At 41.4% G+C, this 25,683-nt stretch overlaps 1 protein-coding gene across 1 annotated transcript in view; it reads right to left on the reverse strand.

Moving 5' to 3' along the window:
* LOC141020083 (uncharacterized) overlaps positions 1-11,353 on the reverse strand; it is a 28,417-nt gene extending 17,064 nt beyond the window's left edge. The window contains exons 1-2 of the mRNA XM_073495139.1: positions 11,181-11,353; positions 953-1,028 (exon numbers count right to left, since the gene is read on the reverse strand). Of these exons, the coding sequence (XP_073351240.1) occupies positions 953-1,028; positions 11,181-11,353 (249 nt within the window). The remainder of the gene's footprint in view (positions 1-952; positions 1,029-11,180) is intronic.
* Between the last annotated feature and the right edge of the window lie 14,330 nt (positions 11,354-25,683).

Consider the following 25,683-nt stretch of genomic DNA (forward strand, 5'->3'; position numbering starts at 1 on the left):
TGATACACCCACAGCCACTGAGTGTTGTGAGTCATGTTTTGATTTGTTTGAGTTCAAACATACATACTTGAAACATTACATCTATAAAGACCATATATAACCAATACCAAGACACACTAGGCAACGAGATTACACTACAATAAGTTAGATTCATGACTTCTGTAACTTTTTGTTAGCTTGTTTTTGTGTTTGTTGTCTTTGAAATGCAATTCAAACATTTTCTTAATTCTTTATGCATGTCTCTGTAAAGCACTCTGAATTGCCTTGTGTCTGAATGGTGCTGTATAAATAAACTCGCCTTGCCTTGGTAAAACTTTAAGCTAGTTATAAGGATGTCTGGGTCGTGTTTTTGTTTTGCGCCAAATCCCAATCCGAGTCCTTAATGACTACCTGCTGACACTGGACCACGCAGTGTTTATTTCCCCCTGCATTACAAACACCTTGTCGAAATGGATAAGGCTTTATACAGCTGATACAAAGCACAAAATAAAATACGTGGATCAGGACAGATCCTGATCCCCTTTTATTGACTTAATGAGTTTGTTTCCTGCTGTTGTTATCACTGCAGTAACTTCAAGCATTACTATTGCTAAATGTAAAAATCACATCATAGTTACTAATCAAAAAAGTATGTCATTATTTGTGTTCTAGATTCTCAGATAACAGCATAATGAGGGGATGGAAAATAATGTGCCTTTTCATGCACGCCTACTCAACAATCAAGATATTCATGAAATTCAACACATTCAAATTCAATGCCCACTGATATGTGGGCATATTTGAGGTTTGACTGGCAATTACGTGATAATTCATCTAAGGCGAAGTTGCAGAGAAACACAAAAGTAATGTGACTAATTACTTTCTACAGAGAGGGAAAAAGGAAAGCAATGCATCCTTTTTAAATAATAAAAAAAAAGTAATGGCCTTATTGTCAGTATTGGTAAAGAATTACCTTTGCGGCTGTTTGCTGTCTGTAGTCCTCCTTCATCTTGGTCAGGGCTCTGCCATGGGACTCTATCAATATCTCTCTGAAAACACACACACAAGGAAAACAGAAATTATATGAATACTCTGAGCAACACACACGCACACTGAAGCATTCAGTCATTCAGATATCTCATTTTGAAATTAAAGTATGCGCTGTACACATAACATTTCCTCTAAAGTACGTAGCATCAGGTCAACAGCAACATCTGAAAACGTGTTCAAATGGCAACTGCCTTGAGGACCGAATAACTCATTCCCTTACTTGATACAGCAGTGACCGACATTCTTCCATCTGTCTCTAAAGCCCTTACCGCTCCGCTGTAAATGCCTTAAGATTCCCACATGAGACCAAATAACATCTTCACAGTCACTGGCTGCTTTAGCTTCTGGACTTTTACAAAGACCCTCTGTGCCCAAAAGAGACCCAAATACAGACAGAAAGCGGAAAAGGAAAAAAAGCCCCACATCAAAGCCCACCCATGCTCAGTGGCTGAGGGACATTATGACCTGTCTAAATCTTGAAAAGATCTGCTGCTCAGTTTGTGAAGCGAGAAAAAAGTTCCAAAAGGTGTAGCCACCTTTCCTCAAATACTTTCAGAGACTTCACTCAAACTAAAGACTTAATCTGACACTCTTCTTTCCTCTTTTGTCTCTCTGCTAATTTCTGCCTGTAATATGGTCTTCTCTTTTCGTTTTTCAAAAATTAAACCTGACTTCCAGCACCTTCTAGTACTACTTCAGGGATGATTTATATTTGGTATTCTAGCTTCTAGACAGGGTTAGTGGGGTGGGGGCAATTGGAACAGGATTGCACGATACTTCCCTCTTATCACAGATGAACTTGTCATAGCTGTCGTGCACTCTGCAAGTTTCCTGTGTATATTTCGTTGACTTATTTAAATATTCTTGAGGGAAAAAGAGAGATGACATGCAGTGAGGAAAAGTGTAAAATCACCCCTCTGACACACACGCACGCAAGTTTGCATTAACCAGTTTTACACTGCAGCACTTTCTGCAGCTGAATAGATAAGTAAGTATGCCAACATCACATCTACATCAGTCACGACCCAAAAAGCTCTGATAATATTTACACATGCTTCTCTTTTGATGATCCTCTCAGCATGTCAGGTTGCATAAAGAATATATAATGAGAACACTCCCAAAAGTCTCTGGGGAGAGAGGGAGGAAGTAGAAAGAAAAAGACAAGAGATGGAGTGGAGATAGCTAGAAAGGGTGAATTTCATGGGTTTGTTGATCATCTGTCCAAATACAATATGTCATGTCAGCAGCTGGTCCGGCTGATAAGATGTGAAGCAGCATAAATCTTAATCCAGCCCGAGACAAGTCGAGGAACTGACGGTTTATTAACAATGTTTATACAGTGAGAGTTGGCGGAAAAGGCACTTTGAGGGAGCTCTCAAAGAATGTGAGCAGCAACTAGGATTCTGCTGGAAGAACCCACAGAAAAACAAAGACATAAAACACATTAAAACTTGGCCAGAACTGTAATAATGACAGCAAGTCATTATTTTGTACTGAGTTAATGCTCTAAGAATTCTGGGTGTTGCTTTGTTTCATTTGTCTGTTTCTAAGTTTTGTTTGTGTTTGTTCATGGATGGTTGCTCTTTTATTGGTTGTTAAATGCACCGTTTTTCAGATTCTAAAATATAATTTGATTTTAATGATTGCTTGAATTATCATAACCTGATGCACCAGATGGTTTGTCACACAGAACCATCTGGGAATCTGTCCTTGGTAACTGTTTGGGCAAGGGCTGGCAATTTCAATAAATATTTTTCAGGTGATTGGATGAACATGTCTATGATCGTCTATCTTGGGGTAACTTCAACCAATCAGGCCAAGAGTAGGAGAGTGCTACCAGCAGAGCCAGCTGGTAAATCAAACTCTTGCCAAAGCCTGTCGGTAAAACAGCATAAACATATATTTACATCTACACTAACCCCATGAGGAGCAGACATTGTTGTTTTCAAACAAACAGTGGCTTTGTTACAGCTAAACTACGCCTGTAGCTACCAGGTCCTAGGACGCTGATTGGTCCAAACCACTGTGGTTTGGACACAAGCGCATCACTTGACGCCTCACAATCACACGATCCAGCAAATCCAGTTGGCTCACAAATAAATCAAGGGACAGTTGTTAAGAATTAGCTTCAGCTACACATGTACAATACGTTGGACACTGCTTCTGCAACCGTCACTGTTTTCTGTAATTGTTCCTCACTAATAAACTAATAAAGTAAAACTACTGAAAGCAAAGAGCAGAGAAAGCTGTAAACACGTGTGAATATTGGATCTTTGCAGAGTCATGAACAGCAAGTCATTCAAGTCATACACATAAAAAATGGTAGCCCTATGTGTCACAGCCACTGCCTTGTAGCACTTTGTGTGTGTAAGTGGGCCCATCTGTATAGAAAAAGCATGTGAGCTAATGTCTGTGTGTGTGCACACGCAGCCACACTTGACAATGTGTATATCTGATAGTGGACTAGATGATCTACAGTATAATAAAGAGCAGCAGCTACATTCCATCTCTTCCTAGTCGGGGCAGACACAATATTATTCACTCCACTGGCTCTGGCTAATCACATCAGCCTACTCACCACACACACAAACGCACACACACACACTGAGAGAAGCACAAAAATAGATGCAGACAGACAGCTACGCATGAGCGCTCCCCAAGAGTTGCAAGTTTGATGCCAAGATCTGACTCCTAAAGCTCATTTAAATGTGTCCCGGCCTTGTTAAAAAGACGGGATTCAGAGAGGAGATGTGAGCTTAAAAAAGGCTGTTGCTGTTAAACAAGCATTATGAAACTACCCACCAGTTCTGCAGCGAAGTCTCAGCTGGTGAAAAACCCCTGGAAGTGAGGATTTGACAGTTTTATGAAGCCGAAGCCTTTTTAATATGTAACAAAGTGCTGATGCACACAGTGTTTGTGTGTGTCTGTGCGAGAGAGTGTGTCTGAGTGCTTGCGTGCTGGTGTCCCACTGTCAGATATAATTCCGGCTGTCTGATTATCAAAAAAAGTAGACCCCTGCGAAGGTACCAGAAGTTTTAAAATCAGCTTTGAGCCTGCGTGTGCGCGTGTGTGTTGGTGCGTGTGTGTGACCCCCCGGGGAGCGTGAGCGTGCAAATTCAGCCCTCAGAAGGAGGTCTGGGGGGATTACAGGGAGGAATGATGGGAAAATCTGGGAGCACTCTCTCATTCACTCACACGCCAGGCTGCTTTTAAGGACAGGCAAGTGTGTGTATGTGTGCCGTGTGTGCAGTGTGGTGTGTGTGCAGCGTGAGCGGCTGCTACCTCATCAAAAGGCATAGAACATTTTTCCACTTTATGCTGATACGATCTCTGCGTGCCCAAGCAGACAAAGCAGGCTGACTCGACTCCAAACGGTATCCGATTTTTACGGCCGAGCTCAAGGGCGATTTGAAATAGAATTTTACTGAGCACGAATCAACAATGCAGATCAACAGTTAACAGGAATCTCTGCTGACATCATCTCATAATCCTCGATGCCATTTTCAGGGACGCATCTCTCCACCTGGAAAGATGATTAAGATTTCAAAGTCAGGAATACTTCTCACACCACTCGCCCTTGCTTTCAAAGCAGGATCGGGCCGCCTTGTAAAAGTTTGACATATGAATTTACAGCGATTGCAATTTATGACAAGTGGATAAAAAAGGACTGAGAGCCACAATAAAACTAAAGACCCAGACAAGTATGATATAATACTTTCCACTATGGGAAAAAGGCTGAAAAATGGAGAAAATATAGAAACAGAAGAGAGCCGTAAACATAGCTGAAGGAAGCATCTTAAAGATGCGTTGCTGACATTAATCTTTTAAAGTCTTTTATTAGCCTAATTGTGTTAAGCCTGAGGCTTTAAACCACTTCTCTGCGTAGAGGCAGACAGAAGAGAGTTTTTTGGGATCATAATTTCTGTCACGAAAAACATTCCTCCGCTGCTTGAAACCACTTGAAACAAGTCCTCTCACATTTAACAGATGGATGAGGAACCGCACAGATACTCCTGACCTCTCTTGACTTTTAAATCTTTTACTCTCTCCACTTTCTGCCACTTTCACTCCCCCCCCCCCCCTCTTTTCCTCTCTCGCGCTGTCTCTCTGTTTTTAACTTTGCGTCAGTTATGCCGAATCAAGGGCAAGCTGTCACGTTTCATGTGTATGTGTGTGTGTGTGTGTGGATCGTGTGCGGCCCCTGTGACCCAGGCTGTGTGCATGCGAGAGCCAGACAGTGTGTGAAGTAACCACTGCAACCACAGTCACGGTCTCCATCCCTCCTCCCTCAACCCCTGCCTCCCACCCTCTCTCCTAATCTCCTTTCCTCCTTCCTTCCTTCCTTCCTTCCCTGCCTGTTGTCCTTTCATGCTTCTTTCTATCCTCTTCCCTCTAGTTGTTACTTTCTCCCTCTCCACTCTCTCCCTCACTTTCTTCCATCCCACAATCCCACCACCCCACAATCTACCCTGGCCTGGGGAAACTACTGTCTGATGGTTACTAAGTTTGTCTTTTCACAACTGGTTTTCATCAACATCTGCATTGTTCCATATTACAAGACATACAGTAACTGCAGGTCCAAGTCAACCTATAGACAACAGGGAAAGTTACCCTTGTTAGTGTAACTGAGTGACCTTTTCCAGCAGTTCAAATCATTTGACTGTAATTAAGTTTGTTAGTGTTATACAACCGTCCCTTATTTTAAAAACACAGTTTTGCAGGACAGATTTAGCTCCTAACTGTCATATACAATGCTCAATACATTATTACGCCAGCTCATTCCTCATGTTTTATTTTGTCATTTTTATTTTAAAAGAATCTAGTGTTGTCTAATGTCTAATGCATTCATACAATGAATGAAGGCCTGCTTTGAGTTTCTATACAGCGTCAGAAACGTTTTAGTGTCTTGACAATAGCAAAAGCTATATAGTAGATTAAACATAATGGGTATGAAGCTATAATAAAGCTATATTTTCTCTTTTCACAGCCTTCTCATGGAGTTTTAAAAGCCATATTAACCCTGCAAGAGGGCTTATTACACAAGTGATATGTCCTCTGTATGAATTTTAACTCTACAAAAGAATGCAAGACCGTTTTAATGGTATTGCATAAACAGTTCCTTGGTGGGGGGATGAGGGCTGCTTCTGGTTAGGTCACGCAAGAGAGTGGTTGGCACAGAGGATATGCAGTGACAGGGTGGCACAGAGGGTGGAGCATGTGTGAATGAGATAACAGGGGTTACAAGGGGACAAAGATGGAATCAGATGAATACAGGAGGCTTGGTAAGGCACAGCAGAAGTGACGACAAGGCAAAAGGGGCAGAATAAATCGGTGCATGTGTGAGTCTGCAGGAAAGATGTATGTACAAGGGAACAGCGCGTCCTTTCATGGGTCAGTGGAGGTCATTGGACGTGTTCAAATCTCTTGACTCTATAACGAGGGCTAAAAAAAAAAGTGTTGGAATGTGTGTGCGTGCGTTATGTGTGTATGTGCAAATGCTTGCGGCCGGTCACAAAAAGTGAGTACAGAGAAGAGTCAGTAATCCAGCCTTTTCCTCTTTGAGCCTCTCTAAACATCTGAGGAAAGGACATTTTTACACACACACACACACACACACACACACACACACACACACACATTGACCATCAGACCTCCAACAACGGATCCCAGTTCAGCTGAGGACGCCGCAGAAACACAGACTCGGGAGTCTCTTTGTGTCCCATGGAGTCATTGATATTTATTTGAATAATGAGATCAACTGGAAAAATATAACTGTTTCAGCCTTGAGCGGAATGTGTCCACTTTCAAGTCTGCCACTGAGTTTTAGCTTCAAGATATTTGGGGTTTTTTCTTATATTTCTGCAATTTGTTGGCTCATAAAATTAAATAAAATCTGATTCTATCACCTTTAATTATCTACAGCAAAAAGTGCGGTTGTTTTTATTCTCTTTGAACGGACTGTTCAAAAGAATGTTTTAATCAAGGGACATTTTCACAAATGACTGCTGATCCCTACCCATCATCAGACTTTGACTTCATTAAGCAATGCTCACTGTTGTTTGTCCTTGCCAACAGCAGAGAAAGGACACAGAATGGTAAGTTTGAACTTGTGACAGTAAAGCACAGATGAACTGATGATCAAAGCACTTTTTTGATATACTACATATACAAGTATATCAATTTGTCATCTCTTTGACACTCCTGCACTACAGGATATATTTATTCAGTGCCTTGGTCCTCGAATTTATTACTTGGAGAGACAGCTGTGGAGTAAACAACTACTCGGGGAAATATGGCCTCCCATGACCATGTGTAAGTGTTTCTGCTTGTACTTTCGATGATTAATCTTTCATATTTGTTTCACGGTGTGACAGCATTTCATATACTGTAATTCATTATGGGGTTTTCAGGCCATCCCTTCTCAGAGAGATAGAAAATAACAGTTTGATGCAGAATAAGTTATAAGGCCCACAAGTGTAATCATCCCTATGCTGCGGTATAAAGAATGTTTCTGTGATTTTAACAGACTCACTTCCTGTCAATGCAGCAGCATCTTCTGAGTCTGGAGCACAATTCTTCATAATGCTACCAGGACAAATTGCAAGTTGCTTTCAAATACATAATAAAAGATGCCTTCCTTTATAGGCATAACTCACACTCACATTCACAGAACACAAAAAATAAGACTATAAGACAGTAAATAGTAGTCTTGGTTGGCTTGTTTACTGATTACTCCAGATAACTGCAGTGATTAAATGTCAATGTGTGAATTAGGACTGTTTCGAATACCAGTTTTAGGGCTTCAAAGCTTGTATTGTAATACTTGTATTATATCATGTTATATACTATTACTGTCATTGAGAATATAATGAAAGACAAGAACATGAGGGGAAGACATCAGCCACGTCCAACTCATCCTGCATCCAAATCTAAAAAGTCGACTTGACAAACGTGCAAGTGTTGACCTGCTGCATGCATGTGGGAAGGGTCAATCTTACGCTTGCCACAGCCCAGCTGATTCCATCGTCCCTGTCTCTTTGTCACTCTTTTTTTCTGTGACCAATGCAACATCCGTCACCTTAAAAGAAAACATTTGGATTTGGACGTCGATTATGATGGCAACAGTAGCTGGGTCAGCCCTAGTGTGAATACACACTTAAGCCCTATCCACACGTACACGTGTTTTCTCAAAATGAAGCTTTTTCAATGCATTTTGGCCTTTTGTACACATGTAAACGGCATTTCAGGTCACTGAAAACAGAGCTTTTGGAAAACTCCTGCCAGGGTGAAGTTACTCAGAAATGCCATTTCCAGTGTTTACGTCTGGACTGGAAGAAGCAGAGGTTTTAGAAATTATAACACACACACAGTATTTCGGTTTGTGTGGTGATGGAATGAATGTTATATTGTTTGACGTTATATTTGGAAAGACACAAACTGACATTGATGATACAATGATGGAAAGGAGAAACAAAAACAGCTGCATACAATGTTTTATCTAAGTTATCCAAGAAGACTCTGTGAAGAGCAGTCACTTTTCCTGTCTGTTTATAGTATTTTCTGTAGCTAAGCAATCGACCAGAGTGAACAGACTTTTTCTAAACTCTGTTTCCAAAAATACTCATGTAAATGTGGACTAGGCCTTAGTGTAGCTTTATCTCAGATGGCTTTATGATTCTTATGGTGGTAGCATTTCCTTGGTCCTCAATGTTGTTGCAGAGGAAACTGGTAATTTTTTTTTGTTTTCACAGAAATCTCTGGAGGGGCTCAGCTCAAATAGAGTGTCCTGGGGTCATAAACTGGTTTTGTTTTGCTTGACTGCTTAATCTGGAAGTAAATAAGCTGATTCCACCGTCCCTGTCTTGTGTTTCTCAAGTCTGTCACCAGAACATACTCTTGATTTGAACCAACCATGCAGTCCTGGTGAACACAGCTCTGGTGCTGGGAAGACTAGATGTCAAAAATATCCTGAGGATTTGTTCCAGGACTCTTATGTTGGAGAGGAGCACAGTTTTATTGTCTGGTGTCAGAGGTCGAGGGTGTTTTTCTTATTAGATTCTGGCTGGTGCTGTTGGATATGAGATAAGTCTGCTCTTCACACTGAGGTCATGTACTGTAGCCCAAGAGAGCTGAATACATGGCAGATTTGTGCGTCTGTATATAAATATTATATGGGTTTATGGGACAGCACTGTAACCTATGACCTTCAGCTCACCCAACAAACATCTCTTTCTAAGAGCTGAGAAAGAGTAACAGGAGGGCGCCTGTCACTGAAAATATATATGGTGCAGGAGAGCTGAATAGATGAAAGATTTGTTTATTGGTATATATCCAGTAAATCATACTGAGCGATGGTGCAGCACTGTAACTTATGACCATATAGTCGAGGTCCTGCGTGGAGAGACACACACAGGAAATACTCAGTTCTAACATTTTGCATCAGAGTTGTTTAATGTGTCTTTCATGTGTGGTTGTGCTTTCATATAATTCATGTTTTATTATGTCGGTCCTTTCCTTAAATTTATATTTGTTATTTGGGGTTATTAAGATGAAACCTAAGTTATATTAGGTGTAACCTTTTGAGAAAAATATAATAAAGGATGCAAAAAGCGTGTTATCAGACATTGCTGCCTGTTGGCGTCTGTATTTTTCTGATTTATACAAAAGATGAAAAAAGGAGGCCTACAGGTTAAGAAAAGTGGACACATTTTTCTGCTTTTAAAAAGGAATAAGATAATGGAGATAACATTGTTTTGATCCGACAGTGACATCACAACCTCATCTTTACTAGAGAAATTAACTTCAGTTTGACTGAAAGCTCCCGACACAGTGCTACATTTCCCAAAGGTTAAATGTAGCACTATGTAACACCCCTGAGGTTTGGGCTCTGTCCAGCTTTATCTGGAACAGTGCAATCAGGGACATGTAGTCAGAAAAAAGAAAAAATAGAAAAAGTATTGACCTGGGTAAACATCCATAAATGCAAGGCTATTGAGCGGTGGGCTCGGCAGTGTGTGAACCAGCCGCACAGAGGTAACAGCTCCCAACACTCTGTTAGAATCACTCACTCTGCCCCCTCAGACAGTGGCAGGCGCTTGGTTGGTATGTCGACAAGAACACATACACAGGATTTATGCCTGTGCTCACCCCGTGTCCTCAGACAAAAAAGGGTTGTAAATATTTAACATTAGAACAAAACAGTGCCAGCCAGGCACTGAGAAAGCCACCAGTCTGTGGTTGCGGTGTCACAAAGCACAGCCAAGCTCTGAACCCGGCTCTCTGTAAGCTTCAATTACTCACGTCAACCCAAATCAGCCACTTTTGACATTGCGGTTCAATATCTGACAGAACCTTCCCATGATGGGTTTCTGACGAGCTTTGAGAAGGACTGCTACACGAAAGTCAACTCTGTGTTACATGAGAGAAACTCACGAGCATGTCTGTGACTGAATTACCGCTGCCTCATATTTGGTTTCTCTCATTTGTAACTGTTTTTATATGTTAATGTCAGCATAAGCAGCAGTCCGGCACACGTGCACTGTGGAATAATTGAAACATTTTACCATCATAGTGTGTAATACAGTAACACTGTAACTTTTTGGGGCTAATATAATAATAATAGATCTTGATTCAGAGTTGCAGTGAAAAGACGAGACAGATGTCTACTTTTACGAGTTTCCTGATGTAAAGATACTGCAGTTACCAAAGCAAAGCTAACTGCTGCTAGTTAGCTCAGTTGGCCACGCAGCTAGCAGTCCTATTAGCTGACTCTGCTTGGACTGGGAGCTTAGAGAACCAGCACCAGGAGAATGTTTTCTTTCTTCTTCAGCTTTGTGATTTGTGGCACCACTAATTAAGAGTTTAACACACGAAATTCTTCATTATCAGAGCTGAACATTTGAATCAGAGAAACAGATTCAGTGAAACAGTGAAATATTCCAAACTGTTCCAACTTTGGCAGAAAGTGACATGAAAGTGTATGACTTTATCACACATGGTTGGAAGCTGATTGAGAAAATAAGTTTTAAGGGCCTCTAAGATGGATCTGTTTGTGTCCCAGCCTATTGCTGGTGCTTAAGAATCAGATGAATCAAAAGATTTTTGAATAGATGTCGATGTAAACATAGCAGAGCAGATATCACAATCACCACCTCTCTCTCCTCAGCTCTCCCGTTTCCTGCTGGACCTTCTCCACAGCTTCCTTCAATCGCACCACATCCTCTTCAGCTGCGCAGCACTTCCTGTTCATTTCTTCCTCTCTCTGCTCCAATGACGACAGCTGCTTCTGTGCGGTGTCGCACCTTTGTTGGCACGACAACCACATCTCGTTTTTCTCCTCAAACTCCCCTTTTAACCTGTTGACACACACACACACACGCACACACACACACACACACACACACACACACACACAGTGACTGTCTATACTGTGATATTCTAGAAGGAAATATGTTTCATCTGCATGTATATAGGACATGTGCATGCATGCTTTTGAACAACCACACAGACGCACACACCTGCAGGCACACAGTAAGTCTGTGCTGGCAGGTCAACAGGTGAGTGTAAGCGTCAGAGTGAGTCTGTTACATAAGAGAGAAGCTATTTATTCTCCAACCCTATCAGGCTGCTTATAGTCAAGTGGTTGACACACACAAACACACCAGAAATGGGCCACACACTAAATTCAAACACACATGCTGTTTGTCTTTTTACTAAAACAGACAGGCGAGGTTATCTACGCAGGTCAAGTTCCAGATCATTGCAGTGTTTTTCTGACAGTGAACTTTGGTATGTCAAGTAGTACTGACGAAAAAACACTTTCTGTTGGTACGTGACAACACAAAGCAGACTGAACAAGTGAACACTTGGTGAACGTGTATATAGTTTTGTATCTGTGTTGGTGTGCCTCAGTGCAACATTACTGCTTCTATTTGTAGATTTACTCCTTTATCAGGGCACGGACAAGTAAATGTTTTTGGATTAAAGAAAGAAAGAAAGAAAGACTGAGCAGTTAAGTAGTGTCTTTTTTTTTTTCTGGTGATCCATTTTCTAAGTCTGATCTAAATTGTTTTTTCTCTTGTGTTCATGACTTGAGAACTGGTGTTTTTTTTCATGTGTGAAACCGAGGGGAATTACTTTTTAGTAAAAAAAGAAGTAAAAAAAGATGTTAATGCGATTACAGAGCCGATAACAGAGCCTAGAGAGAAGAAGAGAGAGAGAAACAAGAGGAGTGAGATTTTTTTTAAATCTGAGATAGAAAGAGGGAAGAAAAAAGACATAAGGGCTTCAGCTGCTTTAATCTAGTATGGGTTAGTTTGTTGTTTTTGTCATGTATTGTAAGGCTCAACACTCATTTTGACAGAATTTTCAGGTTTTCAAAAATGGAGAAAAAAATGAAGGAACTTATTCTTGCAAAACTTTTCCAACAGTTCTCAAGTCACAAACACATGAGAGAAAACAATTTCGATCAGACTCAGAAAATGTATCACCGGAAAAAAAAAAAATTCTTCACTTGCCCCTCAGGGCTTCCATAGATATCAGACACAGGAATATCTGTTTTCTCATCTCATCTCTCCTCCGTACTCCGAGGAAATGTTGGCAATAAAGCCATTAGAGCAAAGTGAAACTGAAAAGATTCACAGCCCATTCAATTTTAGAGCAGCAACTACGAGAGTGATTGTACCTATTGATTTCTCTGCAGAAACCAAAGCTTCTTGACCAGATAAGCTCATTTTTTTCCCCACCTATGCTCTCCAATCTTGGACAGTTTGGTGAATTGTTGTCTCCCATTACAGCTATCGAGGGGGCGCTCCCTTCCCCCCAACCTCTCATCCTTTCTGAAATAGCCTCCGCCGCCCCCCCACCCCCCCAGTGGAGTGCTATCATATGTTGAGCTGTATAGGAGCCAGAGGGTGAGATCAGAGACTGCTGTGTGGGAAGGGAAATAAATCGACAGTGTAATTGAACACACCAGGCTGCCAGTGGCTTAGAAAAAGAATACCGGCAGATACCATGTGAAAAAATACACACCCCACATACATCTAACGCCTGCATGGAAAGATGAGAGGCTCTGTGTGTATATGTCTGTCTGTGGGTGTACACATGTGGGTTGGGTGTGTAAGCACATGTGTCTGCCTGCATATTAGTGTGATGCACTCCAATGGAAGCGCCACTGCGCCTCTGCATATCTACAGTATGTGCGTGCCTGTGTGCACAGATGCGTGTGTATGTGCTTGTGTGTTTGTGAGAAACATGACTCCACGCCAACTAAGGAGTGCTTCCATCTGTTGCGCCAGCCTCACACGAGACTCTCCGCTGTGTCACTGGCACTTTATGGAGCCTAAGATCTCCTCAACTGATCCAAGAGCAGATCTCAGCTGACACTAATAACCCCACCTCTCTCTGGGTCGAAGGAGGTGGAGACCAGAAATGAAGCAGAGGAAGAGCCTGATTTGGAGGGAAATGAGTGGGATGAGTGCAGGGATTGTGGGAAAGTTGGAGGAGAGATGGGATGGGAAAGTATCAGAAGATAAAAACGAAAGAGGAGAGGTCGATATACCTGAGTAGTTCTTTTCTTTGCTCTGTCTGTTGGCGCAGCTGCTCCTCTCTCCGTCTCTTCTGCTCCCTGGAGACACACAGTGCACGACACGGTCATTCATATTCCACCATTCGTTGAGCCAGCAGATTACATAGTTTCCTCCCTCCCTAAAAAAATGTAATTCACATTAATTGCACCCACGTCTCACATTCAGGCAGAGGGAAATACAATCTCCCAGAGTATGTTTTTACAATTTCAACTGTCATTGAAAAGTACTTGAGCAAGATACCAAATCCATACAACTGCTCCTCTGTGTACTCCTACGCTTCAATCTCCATGTGGAAGAAGCTTAACAATGAATTCTCCCTCTGGGATCAGCAAAAGTTCAACAAGCTTCCTGCATATCATGACTCTAGGTTGTCATTTTTGACAACTAAACAACTTTCCCTGAGTAACTTAGGGTTTTTTTTTTATCAGTTGCTGAATTCAGAGTAAAAATACGCTACGTGCTGTGTTTGTTGCCATGTGTCTGAAATCACCTGGCACCTCGCTCTTGAGAAAGTAAATTGGAAATCACTTTTAATTCTAATTCTGTGTGCCATGACAGTATGTGGTACTCTCGCCTCCTGTGCACACACCCACACACAATCATACACACACACACACACACACACACAGACTTTACCCTAACCCTCCTAACCCTGTCGGCTTCTCAGCCTAATCCCCTCCCTGGCGGCATGATCAGTTAATGTGTTTGTGTGTGTGTGTGTGTGTGTGTGTGTGTGTGTGTGTGTGTGTGTGTGTGTGTGTGTGTGTGTGTGTGTGTGTGAGTAGCGGGCTGTCTAGCCCTGTGACCTTGCAGCCACACGCAATGAGGATACAGAGTGAGAGGGCTCGCACGTCTGAGCTCACAATCAGACAGCCTGTTTTCACTGCGGCTGTGGGGAATTATTGGGACGTTTTACTAAAGGGGATTCATTGAAACAGACACAGCAGCTCATCACTCCATTAATAATTTATCATATCTGCATCAGAACAGACTGTAGGCTAGTAAAAGTACAACATTTCAACTGTATCAGGTCAGTCACAGACAGACAGAAGCACAGAAAGCGACACACACATAATCAGAGTAATACACTCACAGCTGTTTGGCACCAGTTATCAGCCTCCCTCTCTTTGTACCTCTCATCACACATCTCCATCCCATTTCCTCTCTCTTGCTCTCTTTTTTTAACCCTCTTTTCCTCCCTGTGCTGTCACAGCTACTGGTGATTTAGAGCAGGCCCCTGAGTGCTCCCACACTGCGGCGTACTGTCCCTCATCTCTATCCGTCCCACTCCTACTTTGTGTCTTCAAGGTCAGAGATGACGTGATATCTGACTCCCAGCTGCCTTCTCCTGTTCCTGACTTTTTTTTGTCTCCAGAAGTGAAAAGGTAGTTGAGAGACAAAGTAATTAGAGTAAAAGAGAGGCTGGTGTTTTTGTGAATTACTGTAGGGCGCAGGGTTCACTTTGCAGTGATGGAGTCGGGGAGTGTTTTGGGTATTTTTTTGACTCCAGGCACGTGATGTACCAACGTGAGATTTCGAAGAATTTATCACCATGCATCATTATGGAACGTGTTTGGGGCAGGTTCCAATCATGACTTGGGGGTTCCTGAGAGGAGAGGTGTTAAAATTGTCTCATAAATTTCCTTAGAAATGTGTATCCAACGTGACCTGAGGACTAAACAAAGAAACCGTGTAGAATAATGAATCATCGTGTTTAGGAGCAAAAGAAGCGTGCTGGTTGCGCAAGACTGAAACGAGGCAACCACAGTGGATCTGGCACGCGTAATCACAGCCTGAGAAGACGCATCACTCAAATTATAGACTGCAGACGGAGCACATACCTGCTGCCTTCAGCTGACTCTGAAGAGAGTTAATCAGCTGTTGTGTATGACAGACTCTGATAGGAATCAAACATTAATCTTCACTCTGCCTTCTTGGCCATAATCACGAGAAAAATGTTTTGTTTTCTGTGTAATTAGATGTGTCAACCGGCTGATTGTGCATCATACAAGTGAAACGGACAAGAAAAACACCCGCAAATTAAAGTGAAGAAGAGTGTGCATGGTGTGTAGCCGATCCAGTCCAGGCAGACGGGCAGCAGACGGCGAAAAACATGGTGAACCTTGACACTGAAATTGTAGAGTACCAGTGACACCCTGCTGAGCTTCTCCTCCCACTGCGGTGCATGGCAAGTCACCAAAACACCAAACAGCCACATAAGAAGAAAAAGCCTCTCTGCATTTCAGGAAAATAGTATTTCTTATGCTACATGTGTTTGTGCGATAACAGAGCCTAGAGAGAAGAAGAGAGAGAGAAACAAGAGGAGTGAGATTTTTTTAAATCTGAGATAGAAAAGAGGGAAGAAAAAAGACATAAGGGCTTCAGCTGCTTTAATCTAGTATGAGATAAACAGAGGACTGAGGTCAGGGAGGGAGACAGAGAGGCGTGAATGTGTGTGTGTGTTTGTTCTCTTGTGAGAAATGAGGTCCTTGGATACACCCTGAGATCAATAGTTATTTTACTGCCAACCGTCACACAGACACGGAGACACCGTGCGCGCACGCACACACACGAACGTCGACATGCACAGGCACGGAGCAGTCAGCGTGCATCAGCCTTATGAAAACAAGCTGTATCACATCAATCACATCAATCCTTTGCTCTTTCTCTCTTGACCTTCACTCATTCCATCATCCACTCTTTCATCTCTCCTCCCTTGCTCAGCGCATCCATCCTGTCTTTCATCTATCCCTCTCTTCCCTCTAATCCATCCTTTCAACCTGGTCCGCGTCTGTGTCGGATGATCCACGTGTTCATCCTCTGATGAAAGGATGAGCTCAACATCTCCTGCCAATCAGAATGCGGCAGGAAGCTTCTCAACACGTTTGACATACGTGTCATTCAAACGTTGCAGGAAGGGGGCTGCGACGCTCTCTGTGCTAGTTTGAGTGCCCTCAGGTAAAGTGAACACTGTAGCTGCCCATCACTCCTGTGGGCTTGTTATCATAAAAAGCACCGCTGCGGAAGTCCATTATGAATCATTTGGGGGCACAAACAAGATAAACAAGCTAAAAAGACACATGAGTGTGTGTAAATAGTCATGACAAAACAAGCTGCCCTTGAGTGTCTCTGTGGCATGCTGATCAGATTGCATGCTAGGATCAGAAGGATTCCACAGCCGCTCTCTGTCCTCAGACCGCCCCTGAAATATGTGTGTGAGTGTGCCTTTCCAAGGCAACGGGGCTGGCGCCACGGAAACGCAACAGGTGCGTAACACTGATGTTTGATGGAAGTGTGGGTCAGAGGTTGGGCAGTTGTCATGGCAACAGCCCTTGCACACAAACAGTCTGGTACTTTTTGTTCTTGGATCTTGAGCGAGCATCAAAGGTTCAGGAAGCTCTGGAGCTGATATGATGCATAGTGAGACTGAGAGGATACAGAGCGCGCACGCGCGCACACACACACACACACACACACACACACACACACAGAGCGGCTGTGGAAGAGGGTGTTTAAACAGACGACCAATCAGCATCAACTGGACAGTGAAAGGAGGGTTAGCCAATCAACTCAGACATCCCATCTGGAGGTCTGAGTCTAGACCTCGTGTGACTGTCTGTCACGCATGGCACAGAAAGAGAAATCACTCGGGGGTGTTTTTAACTGTGTCAGTGCCGGAATGAAAGTACTGTAATCAAGTACAAGTCTGATGTGTTTGTAATTGAGTTACTTAATTTCATGCTACTTCATACTTTTACTAGATGTATTTGACAGTTATAGTTACTATCTAGATTACAAATTAAGATTTTTTTCCTTAACATATAATAAATGTATAAAATAGGATACATTTTTTGTAGATTAAACTAATTAACAGTGTATAAATAGTAAAGATGAGCTCAGCTTCAACAGCAAAATGCTAATTTCAGATTTATGGGTCTGCTTTAATGATCTAATAATATAAGATATAAGAGTCCAACACTTACAGGGGCCATCTGCACTGATTACTTTTGTAGTACATTGTGCTAATAGTACTTCAACTCAAGTTGTAATTAAGTATTTTTACAGTGTGGTATTGCTACTTAAGAAAAAGACATCACTTCATTTTATGAACAAATGTTTCTAACCTTACATTTTTGGCAACAGATTAAAATTAATATTACAGTCATAACTTTAATATTTGGCTAAAACTCTAATAATAATATAAATATAATGATTGATTATACAATAGTAAGAAGGGGTGTAATGGCACACAGAAGTCACGGTTCGGTATGAGTTCAGTACAACAGGCAAAAAGTAATAAAAGGTCCCACTTACGTAATGATGGTAGTGCAGTTACAGTTTGTTCCACCTAGTTAAGACACTGCAATTTTGTTTAATTGCATTTAAAAGGACAATAAAACAAAGGAAAAGTTTGCAAATAAATAGATAAAGATTAAAGAAGTTGCCTTTAAAAGACGGTAACAGAAGCAAGCAAATACATAAATACAGATTATAAAAAGGTTATGCATCTAACTTATTGAAAAGCCAGTAAGGTAACAGAAATGTCTTAAATCCTGATTTAAATGAGCTGTAAGGCCTTAGCAGACCTCAGGTATTCAGAAACTAAAAGCTGCTTCATATTAGTCTTATGACTGCATGCATCTAACTGTGACGTACGTACCGACTCGGTTAACAAATACACGTACTGATACACCCCTAATAGTAATAATATTCGCTCAATATTGTCCTTTAGTTGATTTACTTTATACGATTACCATGACAAATACATTACAGCATGTAAAAGTATGACATAAAGGGTTTTTTGTTGTTTGGAAATATCATCATTAAGCAAAAAGTGAAGGTACATATAACTATATGCCTGAAGAAAAGGCCTACAGTTTAGGTTTCATACTGTACACAGTGCTGCTATGTCGACATTAGAGCTGCTGTTGTGAGTCCCTCTTTTCCCACAATCCTTTACACACACACTCACACACACACACACACTCACACACACTCTTTATCATGCAATAAAGTCTCAGACTTAAGCACACTCCTGCCCCTCCTCCTCCTCCACATACACCTCAACATGCAACATGGCCTTAAGGCTGATTCTCTATAGCATATGTCCACATGTCTGGGTGGGTCGCGTGCGACTGTAAGCATCCCCTCCATCCTCGCTGTCTCTGCCCTGATCCCTGTATTGGATGGCCGTGCACATTCCAAACACACACACACACACACACACACACACACACACAGAAACAAACAAACAACTGTTTATAATGTGCAGCTAATCAGTGATGGAACAAAAACACTTGCAATACCCTTCCACACAGACGCATGTTGCATAAAGTCTTATATGTACATGCACAAATTCAAGTTCACCACACATACTGCATAAGATAGTCTTTACTGTAAGTGAAGGCAACAGCACTTTGAAACTGATAAGAAAGAGAGAGAGAAAACATTAGTAGTTTCTAAAGGTCAAAAACAAAGTTCATGACAAAAACATTTGGGTGAGCCAGAAGGAGAGAGAGACTGATGAGGCGGTTCGAGAATGAAAAGGAGGAAACATTAGTGACCAAATAAGTGCGTCATCTGCAGTCTGTCAGGTCAAGTAGTCCTTTCATTTACTGATTATCAGATAAAGGCAACATTTAACATTTACTCCCCTTACATGTGGAGGGAAGTTTGTTTTTTTTATCTATCTTTATGTGTTTTCCTGGGGTTTTTTATCCATTTGTTTGTCTGTGTGTGCACTTTTGATGTGGTCTATTTTACACATATTATAAATGACATCAGAGTAACTGTGTGATGTGTGCAAACACTTGAAAACGTTTCCAGTGTGCAGCGCAAACCAGTGTCATGACAGCACCAAATATGAAAAAATGTATCCAAGTAAATTCTTAAGAGTAAAAAAAGAATGGCCAAATGACCTGAACAGTGACCTGCTGAAGTATTCTTGTAAATAGCAATAGAGAAGACTGTACACTGTGTGCATTCAGTACTTCTGTGTTTAAGGAGTACACTGGCTTTTAGTCTGCTTAGCTAAGTTAAAAACATTTAGATTTCCCCGTGTTGTGCCATAATCTGTTTTCCTTAATTTTAATTTATATTTTTGGAAATTGCATTAAGAACCAAAAATGGGCTCACAAAAAACACTGACGATGTACATATTTGAGATACAAAATACTAAATATAGCATAAATGCTACAAAATCCATTTGAGGCTGACTTCTTGAAAATCAGAATAAATAAGACTTACAGACTAGAGTCACGCTAGCGGCTCCGCGAAGCTGTACTTAGGCAATTTGACTTTGAGCTAAATACTAACATCAACATGCTAACATGCTCAGAATGACAGTGCTAACATGCTTATGTTCAGCAGGTTTACCATGTTGGTTTAGCTTTTTGGCATGCTAACGTTTGCTAACCTGCTAGCACTAAACTCCAAGTACACCTGAGGCTGATCGGAATGTCATCAGTTTTGCAGTTTTTATACTTATAGTAGTAGTATAGTAGTAGTTATAAAGACATTTCACAAAAAGACAGATGTTAACCTCATGGTGGCGCTAGAGGAAAAGTCAGGAGATCATCAAAGTGGGAGGAGTCATTTTCCGGGGACCACAAATGCCTTTACAAAATGTAAGGACTATCCATCAAATAGCTGTTGAAATATTTCAAGTTGAGAATTTAGAGTTTAAAGGTGCATTTGTACAGTATGTGTTGAGGGTGTGTGTGCGTGTTTGTCTGTAAGGAAAGAAAGGGGAAAAAAAATGTCAAAGGAGCTGCAAGATGTTTGAACTGACAGAGCTTCATCATCAGCATATTTTCAAAAGCCACAGGGACATACTTTTTCTGAAGTCCTAAACCCCTGACTAGACCTTTGTGTGAGTGTATACAAGTCAAATCCTCTGTTGTTGCAGCTTAGCAGGCCCGGTATGTGGGACAAGAGCATTTCCTGGTTTGGGCGGTGCCAGTGGGGCTTAACAGGACGTTTTGATTGGTTTGCGGAAAATTATACATAGAGCCAAGCCCTGCTGTGACCTGTTCCTCACCCGGCATATTCCACATACCAAGATGCACCTGCGTCCCCATCTGTGCATGTGCATGTTTTTCATAAATGTGTGTGTGTGTGTGTGTGTGTGTGTGTGTGTGTGTGTGTGAGTTTTACCACATACTGTAGACACTTACATCAGCTGCTGAGTTAGGTGCTCTTTCTCTTCTTTCATTTTCTGAAAACCCACACTGGAATGCTTCAGCTCCTCTTTCATCACTGTTCAAACACACAGAATGGAGTTTACTTGACACGATGAAGATGCTGTAAAAGCTTACAAAAGCTTGCCTGCATATAATGCTGGCTCAAAGCCAGGCTTGTCACCAGAGGCTGTTACACACCATGATTTAGAGAAAGAGAGAGACAGAGGAGCGAAAAGACACAGACAGGTACAGTAGGCAGAGTTTTCTATCACATTGTTACTTCACACTCAAGCAAAGGAGAAACCCTAAACCAAATGAAACTATCTATAAGAGTGACAAGATTGGACAGAGAAACAAAACAAGAGCCGGAGGAAGAGGAATACAGAAGAAAAGACAGAAGTTCCAGACAGAAACATGAGAGCACCTCAAACAAGAGGTGAGGAGAAAGAGTAAGAAAAAGAGTAGGGTTAAAAACCCAGGTGGAAAGCTGAGCCATGAGGAAGCGGTTGAAGTTGGGGAGTGTGTTGAGAAGAAGGGAGTGAGAGGGAATGTGTGCTCAGGGGAAGCCATGAAACAGTACACCACAGTCTGGTAGTCTTTGTTTTTGAGTGTCTGATATAAAGTAGCTGCTGTATTGCTACTGTTTCCTCCCATCACTGTCTCTCCACTTTCACCTTGACAGTTATGATGCAAGGTGCACAAAGCAAGGAGATGCAGTCAAAAAACAAAAGGCCACAAAAATAAAATAATGAGTAAGAAAGATGAGATTTAATTAACCAAGTAGTTCTTTAGAAAAGACGGAGCAGAGCAGGGGCCTCATGCCTGTCTTCTTAAGTTTCAAAGACAACAAATATCCTACCCACCTATTACAGAAGCAATTGCTGTGTCGCATCCCATCTCAGACCTTGTATCTTAGCTTAAGAAATCCTAGAACGGTAGACTTGTTTTTTCAAACGGCACTCGTCTTGTCATGCCTGTATCTGTGTTCAGAATATACACAAGACTGCCTGTCACTGACAAGCTAGCTTGCTAAAATAGACAAGAAAGAACGGGTGCAAAATCTTTTGCTTCGATGCATGTCGGTGGAGGAGATGGTTAGGGAAATTCAAAGCTAACAGGGTAACGTCAGTGCTAGCTTCTCCAACAGGAGCTCACAGGAGCCTGACAGGCAACATTATGTTCATTAACACTGCTAATATCAATGTTAATGAACAGATTAACATTGATATTAGCTTCTCAAAAGGACTGACATCAATGTTAGCCTCTCCAACAGGCCAACATCGATGCTGGCTTCTTCGAAGGACTACCATCGATGTTAGCTTCTCCAACAGGCTAAAATCAGTGTGGCTCTCCGACAGATTAACATCGATATTAGCTTCTCCAAAGGATTAGCATCAATGTTAGCTTCTTCAACAGGCTAACATAGATGTTAGCTTCTCCAACAGTTACAGTTTGAGTAGCCTTCCAACTTTGGTGGCCATGTTGTTCCTCATCGTCACTGTCATTGCCATACAGGACCTAACAACAGTGGTGCTGCCATTTTTAGCAGTACTTTTGAGTTTAGGACCGGGTCTATGCCATCCTAGCTTAATAAATTCTTCAGTTAGGACAATTCTAGAAACATGTTTCTGTAATACCGAAATTTCTAAACGTCATCCTAAACTGAGATAAGATAACATTAATTCTTAAAGACATTTTAAATGAGAAGACATCTAAGTGAGCATGTTGCAAACTACAGTATGTATGATTAATTTCTACTTGCTTGAATTTGAACCTACTGTGACCTTGCAAAGACAGGGAGTGTCGCATTCAGAATTACATAACAGGTTTCCAGGCAGGAGAATGCACTTAGTAAAAAAACAGACCTGGAAGAAATGCTTAATTGTAATATTTAGGCCTCATGTCAGGTCAGCAACTTGTCAGCCTGTAGAGCTCAACTTACTGAACTCCAGGCAGGAGTGGATATCACGCAAGGGAAAAGCTCAGAGTCTGAATCGTGAGTAACTTGAGACACACCACTATTATCTGGATACACCACACGTAACTGTCAGTAGTAGAAATATTTGCATACTGGCCTTCACTGATAAAATTCAAAAGCAAGTCGAGACAAGAACTGCTCCTATAGGATGTCTTTGCATCAAAGAGACAGACCTTAAAAATATATTGGTTTCTAAGTTACAATTGCCTCTCTTCATGTTTGGCGGACAAAAGTTATGTGTGTAGTTCCTTGCATGGCCAACAGGCTAGCAGTGTGAACAGTGGAGTGTGCACTGAAATATGTTTGTATTTGTGTGTGTGTGTGTGTGTGTGTGTGTGTGTGTGTGTGTGTTTGTGTGCCTGTATGTGTCTACTGTATATGGAGACAATGGTCTGTGAGGGTCCTTCAGAGCGTTGCAGCAGAGCACAGTGGCTGTGGCTCTGGAGAGCTCTCAAACCGATCCAGCAATGTCAGCCTGACATTCTCTTCCTCCAAGTCTTTGTTTTCCTCTCTCTCTCTCTCCCTCTCTCGTTGTTTTTTCTCTTTCGTACTTCTCTTCACTGTCTCTCTCCTCTTAGTCCTTCTTCATCTATTTCTTCACTCTTTCAGCTGCTCTGTTTTCCCTTTTCTCTCCACATTGCGTCTCTCTCTAGCTCACTCAGAAGGAAGAGGGGGAGTGTAGGAGGTTCTCCTCAAAGCAGCAATACACCGATAATTGCTTTCTGGTCACTGTGACATGACAAGGTCCGCCAGGGTAAAGCAACACGCACACAGGCGCATGCACACTCAGATACTCACACAGATTTAGAAAGAAACACATGAAAATACAGAACACACAAGAATGCACGCACAAAAAAAACCACTTGCAGAAAGACACACAAGCGGCAGAAACACTCGGAAATACACACCATAAAAGACACGTCCAAACAGAAATAATTGTACAAAGGCTTGATGGAGCAGAGAGGCTTTGCAATGAAAGCAAAACAGCCTTTCTCTACAATGCTTCTGTTATGTGTCACAGCACTTACACACAGACACACACAGTGTAACAAGGTGGCTATAAACATTACAGCAACCTAACAGCAGCTTGCCACCAAGGTACTGAAACAGTTTTACACTAGTGTTGCTGTGCAGGTTGTTTGCAGTGCTGCTAAAGCACAGTTTTATTTACTGTAAAGTAAATCACAGTAATATATATATAAGTGTGCTCCTCCCCTTTGACATATTGACCGGTCCTCATAACAACCCTTTCTCAGTAACACTTTTATGACGATGGTTTTAAGAGGAAACATACCTGATAACTTCCGATATTTATGGCAAATCAAAAACATTACAGCATAATCAGCCAGGTTCCTTGTGGATAAACTGCACTGCTGGCCACAAATTTGGTGGCCATAGATATCTGTACCAATCCAAAAAAATAAACTGTAAGGAGAAAATGTCACCCTATGAGCAATCTACAACATAAAACTTTAAGAGATGACCAAAAGAGGTGCTGACATACACAGCTAGCTTTGTCTCTACTCACCTCATCACAAACTTCAGGGCACCTCATTAAAGAAACACTCACTGCTCTAGTCAATATAAACCCATCAGATGCTACAATAAATGCTGAGGTAGAAAACTGCTCAAAGTAAAACATACTGAGATATTTTAGGCAAGATTTTGAATATGCCTGCCTATAAATATCTGTGTTACATAAAGTGTAAAAAGAACAGGCTTTACTGAGAGTGTCTGTTGAGTTGCATCATGTTCTTTTGAGCTCAATAGCTTCCTAAAATTTAAATCAAATTCACTAGTTTCATCGGTCAGTGAGAGACACAGTACCACATAACTGATGAGAGTGCTTAGTTGGGAAAAAAAGGCTTATTCAAAGAGCAAATTGCATAAAACTACATACAATTAATTTCCAGGTTTATCGTTCAGAAAACTGTAATAAACTATATATTACTGGATTTGAAATCTCATTGGCTACATAATGCACCAATCATCTGGAGACTGGCGTGTGTGTGAGTGGCTCACTTGTTGACACAATCACTTATTGGCAGTTTCAGGCTCCAGGGCAGGCGTAGACACTCCTATCTGCTCATATGAGCTGTCAATCAAACGGCTGCCATCTCAGGTTCTCAAGTGTAGAAGTATAACGGCATCAGCGGTGACATTTTTACATATAAAAGAATGAAAAAGCATCTGTGATCACAGTTTTTTTTTGCCATTTTCTCACCCTGTCATCATGGTATACTGGGTTTTGGACTAAACATAATAAATACATATATATTAATAACATTCTCTCATGTCATTGATTTCCTTCACAATTTACTATGTTCTACAGTAAAAAAAGGCTTTAAATTAACTAATTTCGACATGAAATATTTTGCAACACGCATAAATTGCTCCCACATAAACATGAGCATACATAGACACACCCGAAGCCTCCTGTTATGCTGGGATATACATAGTATGAGGCAACGTATAAGGAGCTAGCTGATTCTTATACATTACAGCTACCTTCACAGTTACATATTGACGCATACACAGCTGCACCGTGGAATTCTTACGAGAGTCTACAAAACAATAATATCACATTCTTTCCTGGTTGTGTACCACAAACATTTCTGGGTGTCTGCCTAGTTTATTATGCGTAATAAAAGCAATACCTCTAAACCACAGCAGCGTGGGAAAAGACGTCATGAAAGTAATGGAGACCTGGAGGAGTTTAGCTGTTACAGCCTCCGGATTATTTTCACTTAACTGGAAAATGGAATCTACAATTTGTCTTCCCAGAAATTTAGTGCCACGTGAACAAAGAGACATGTTTTTAACAACAGGCTTCAGACCTATTATAAGATCACTGTTTGTATCACTGGAAGTCAGTTTATTTCTGATGCGGTCCATAAATCTTCCAATA

This window comes from Pagrus major, chromosome 2 (assembly GCF_040436345.1).
Source record: "Pagrus major chromosome 2, Pma_NU_1.0".
Lineage (NCBI taxonomy): Eukaryota > Metazoa > Chordata > Actinopteri > Spariformes > Sparidae > Pagrus > Pagrus major.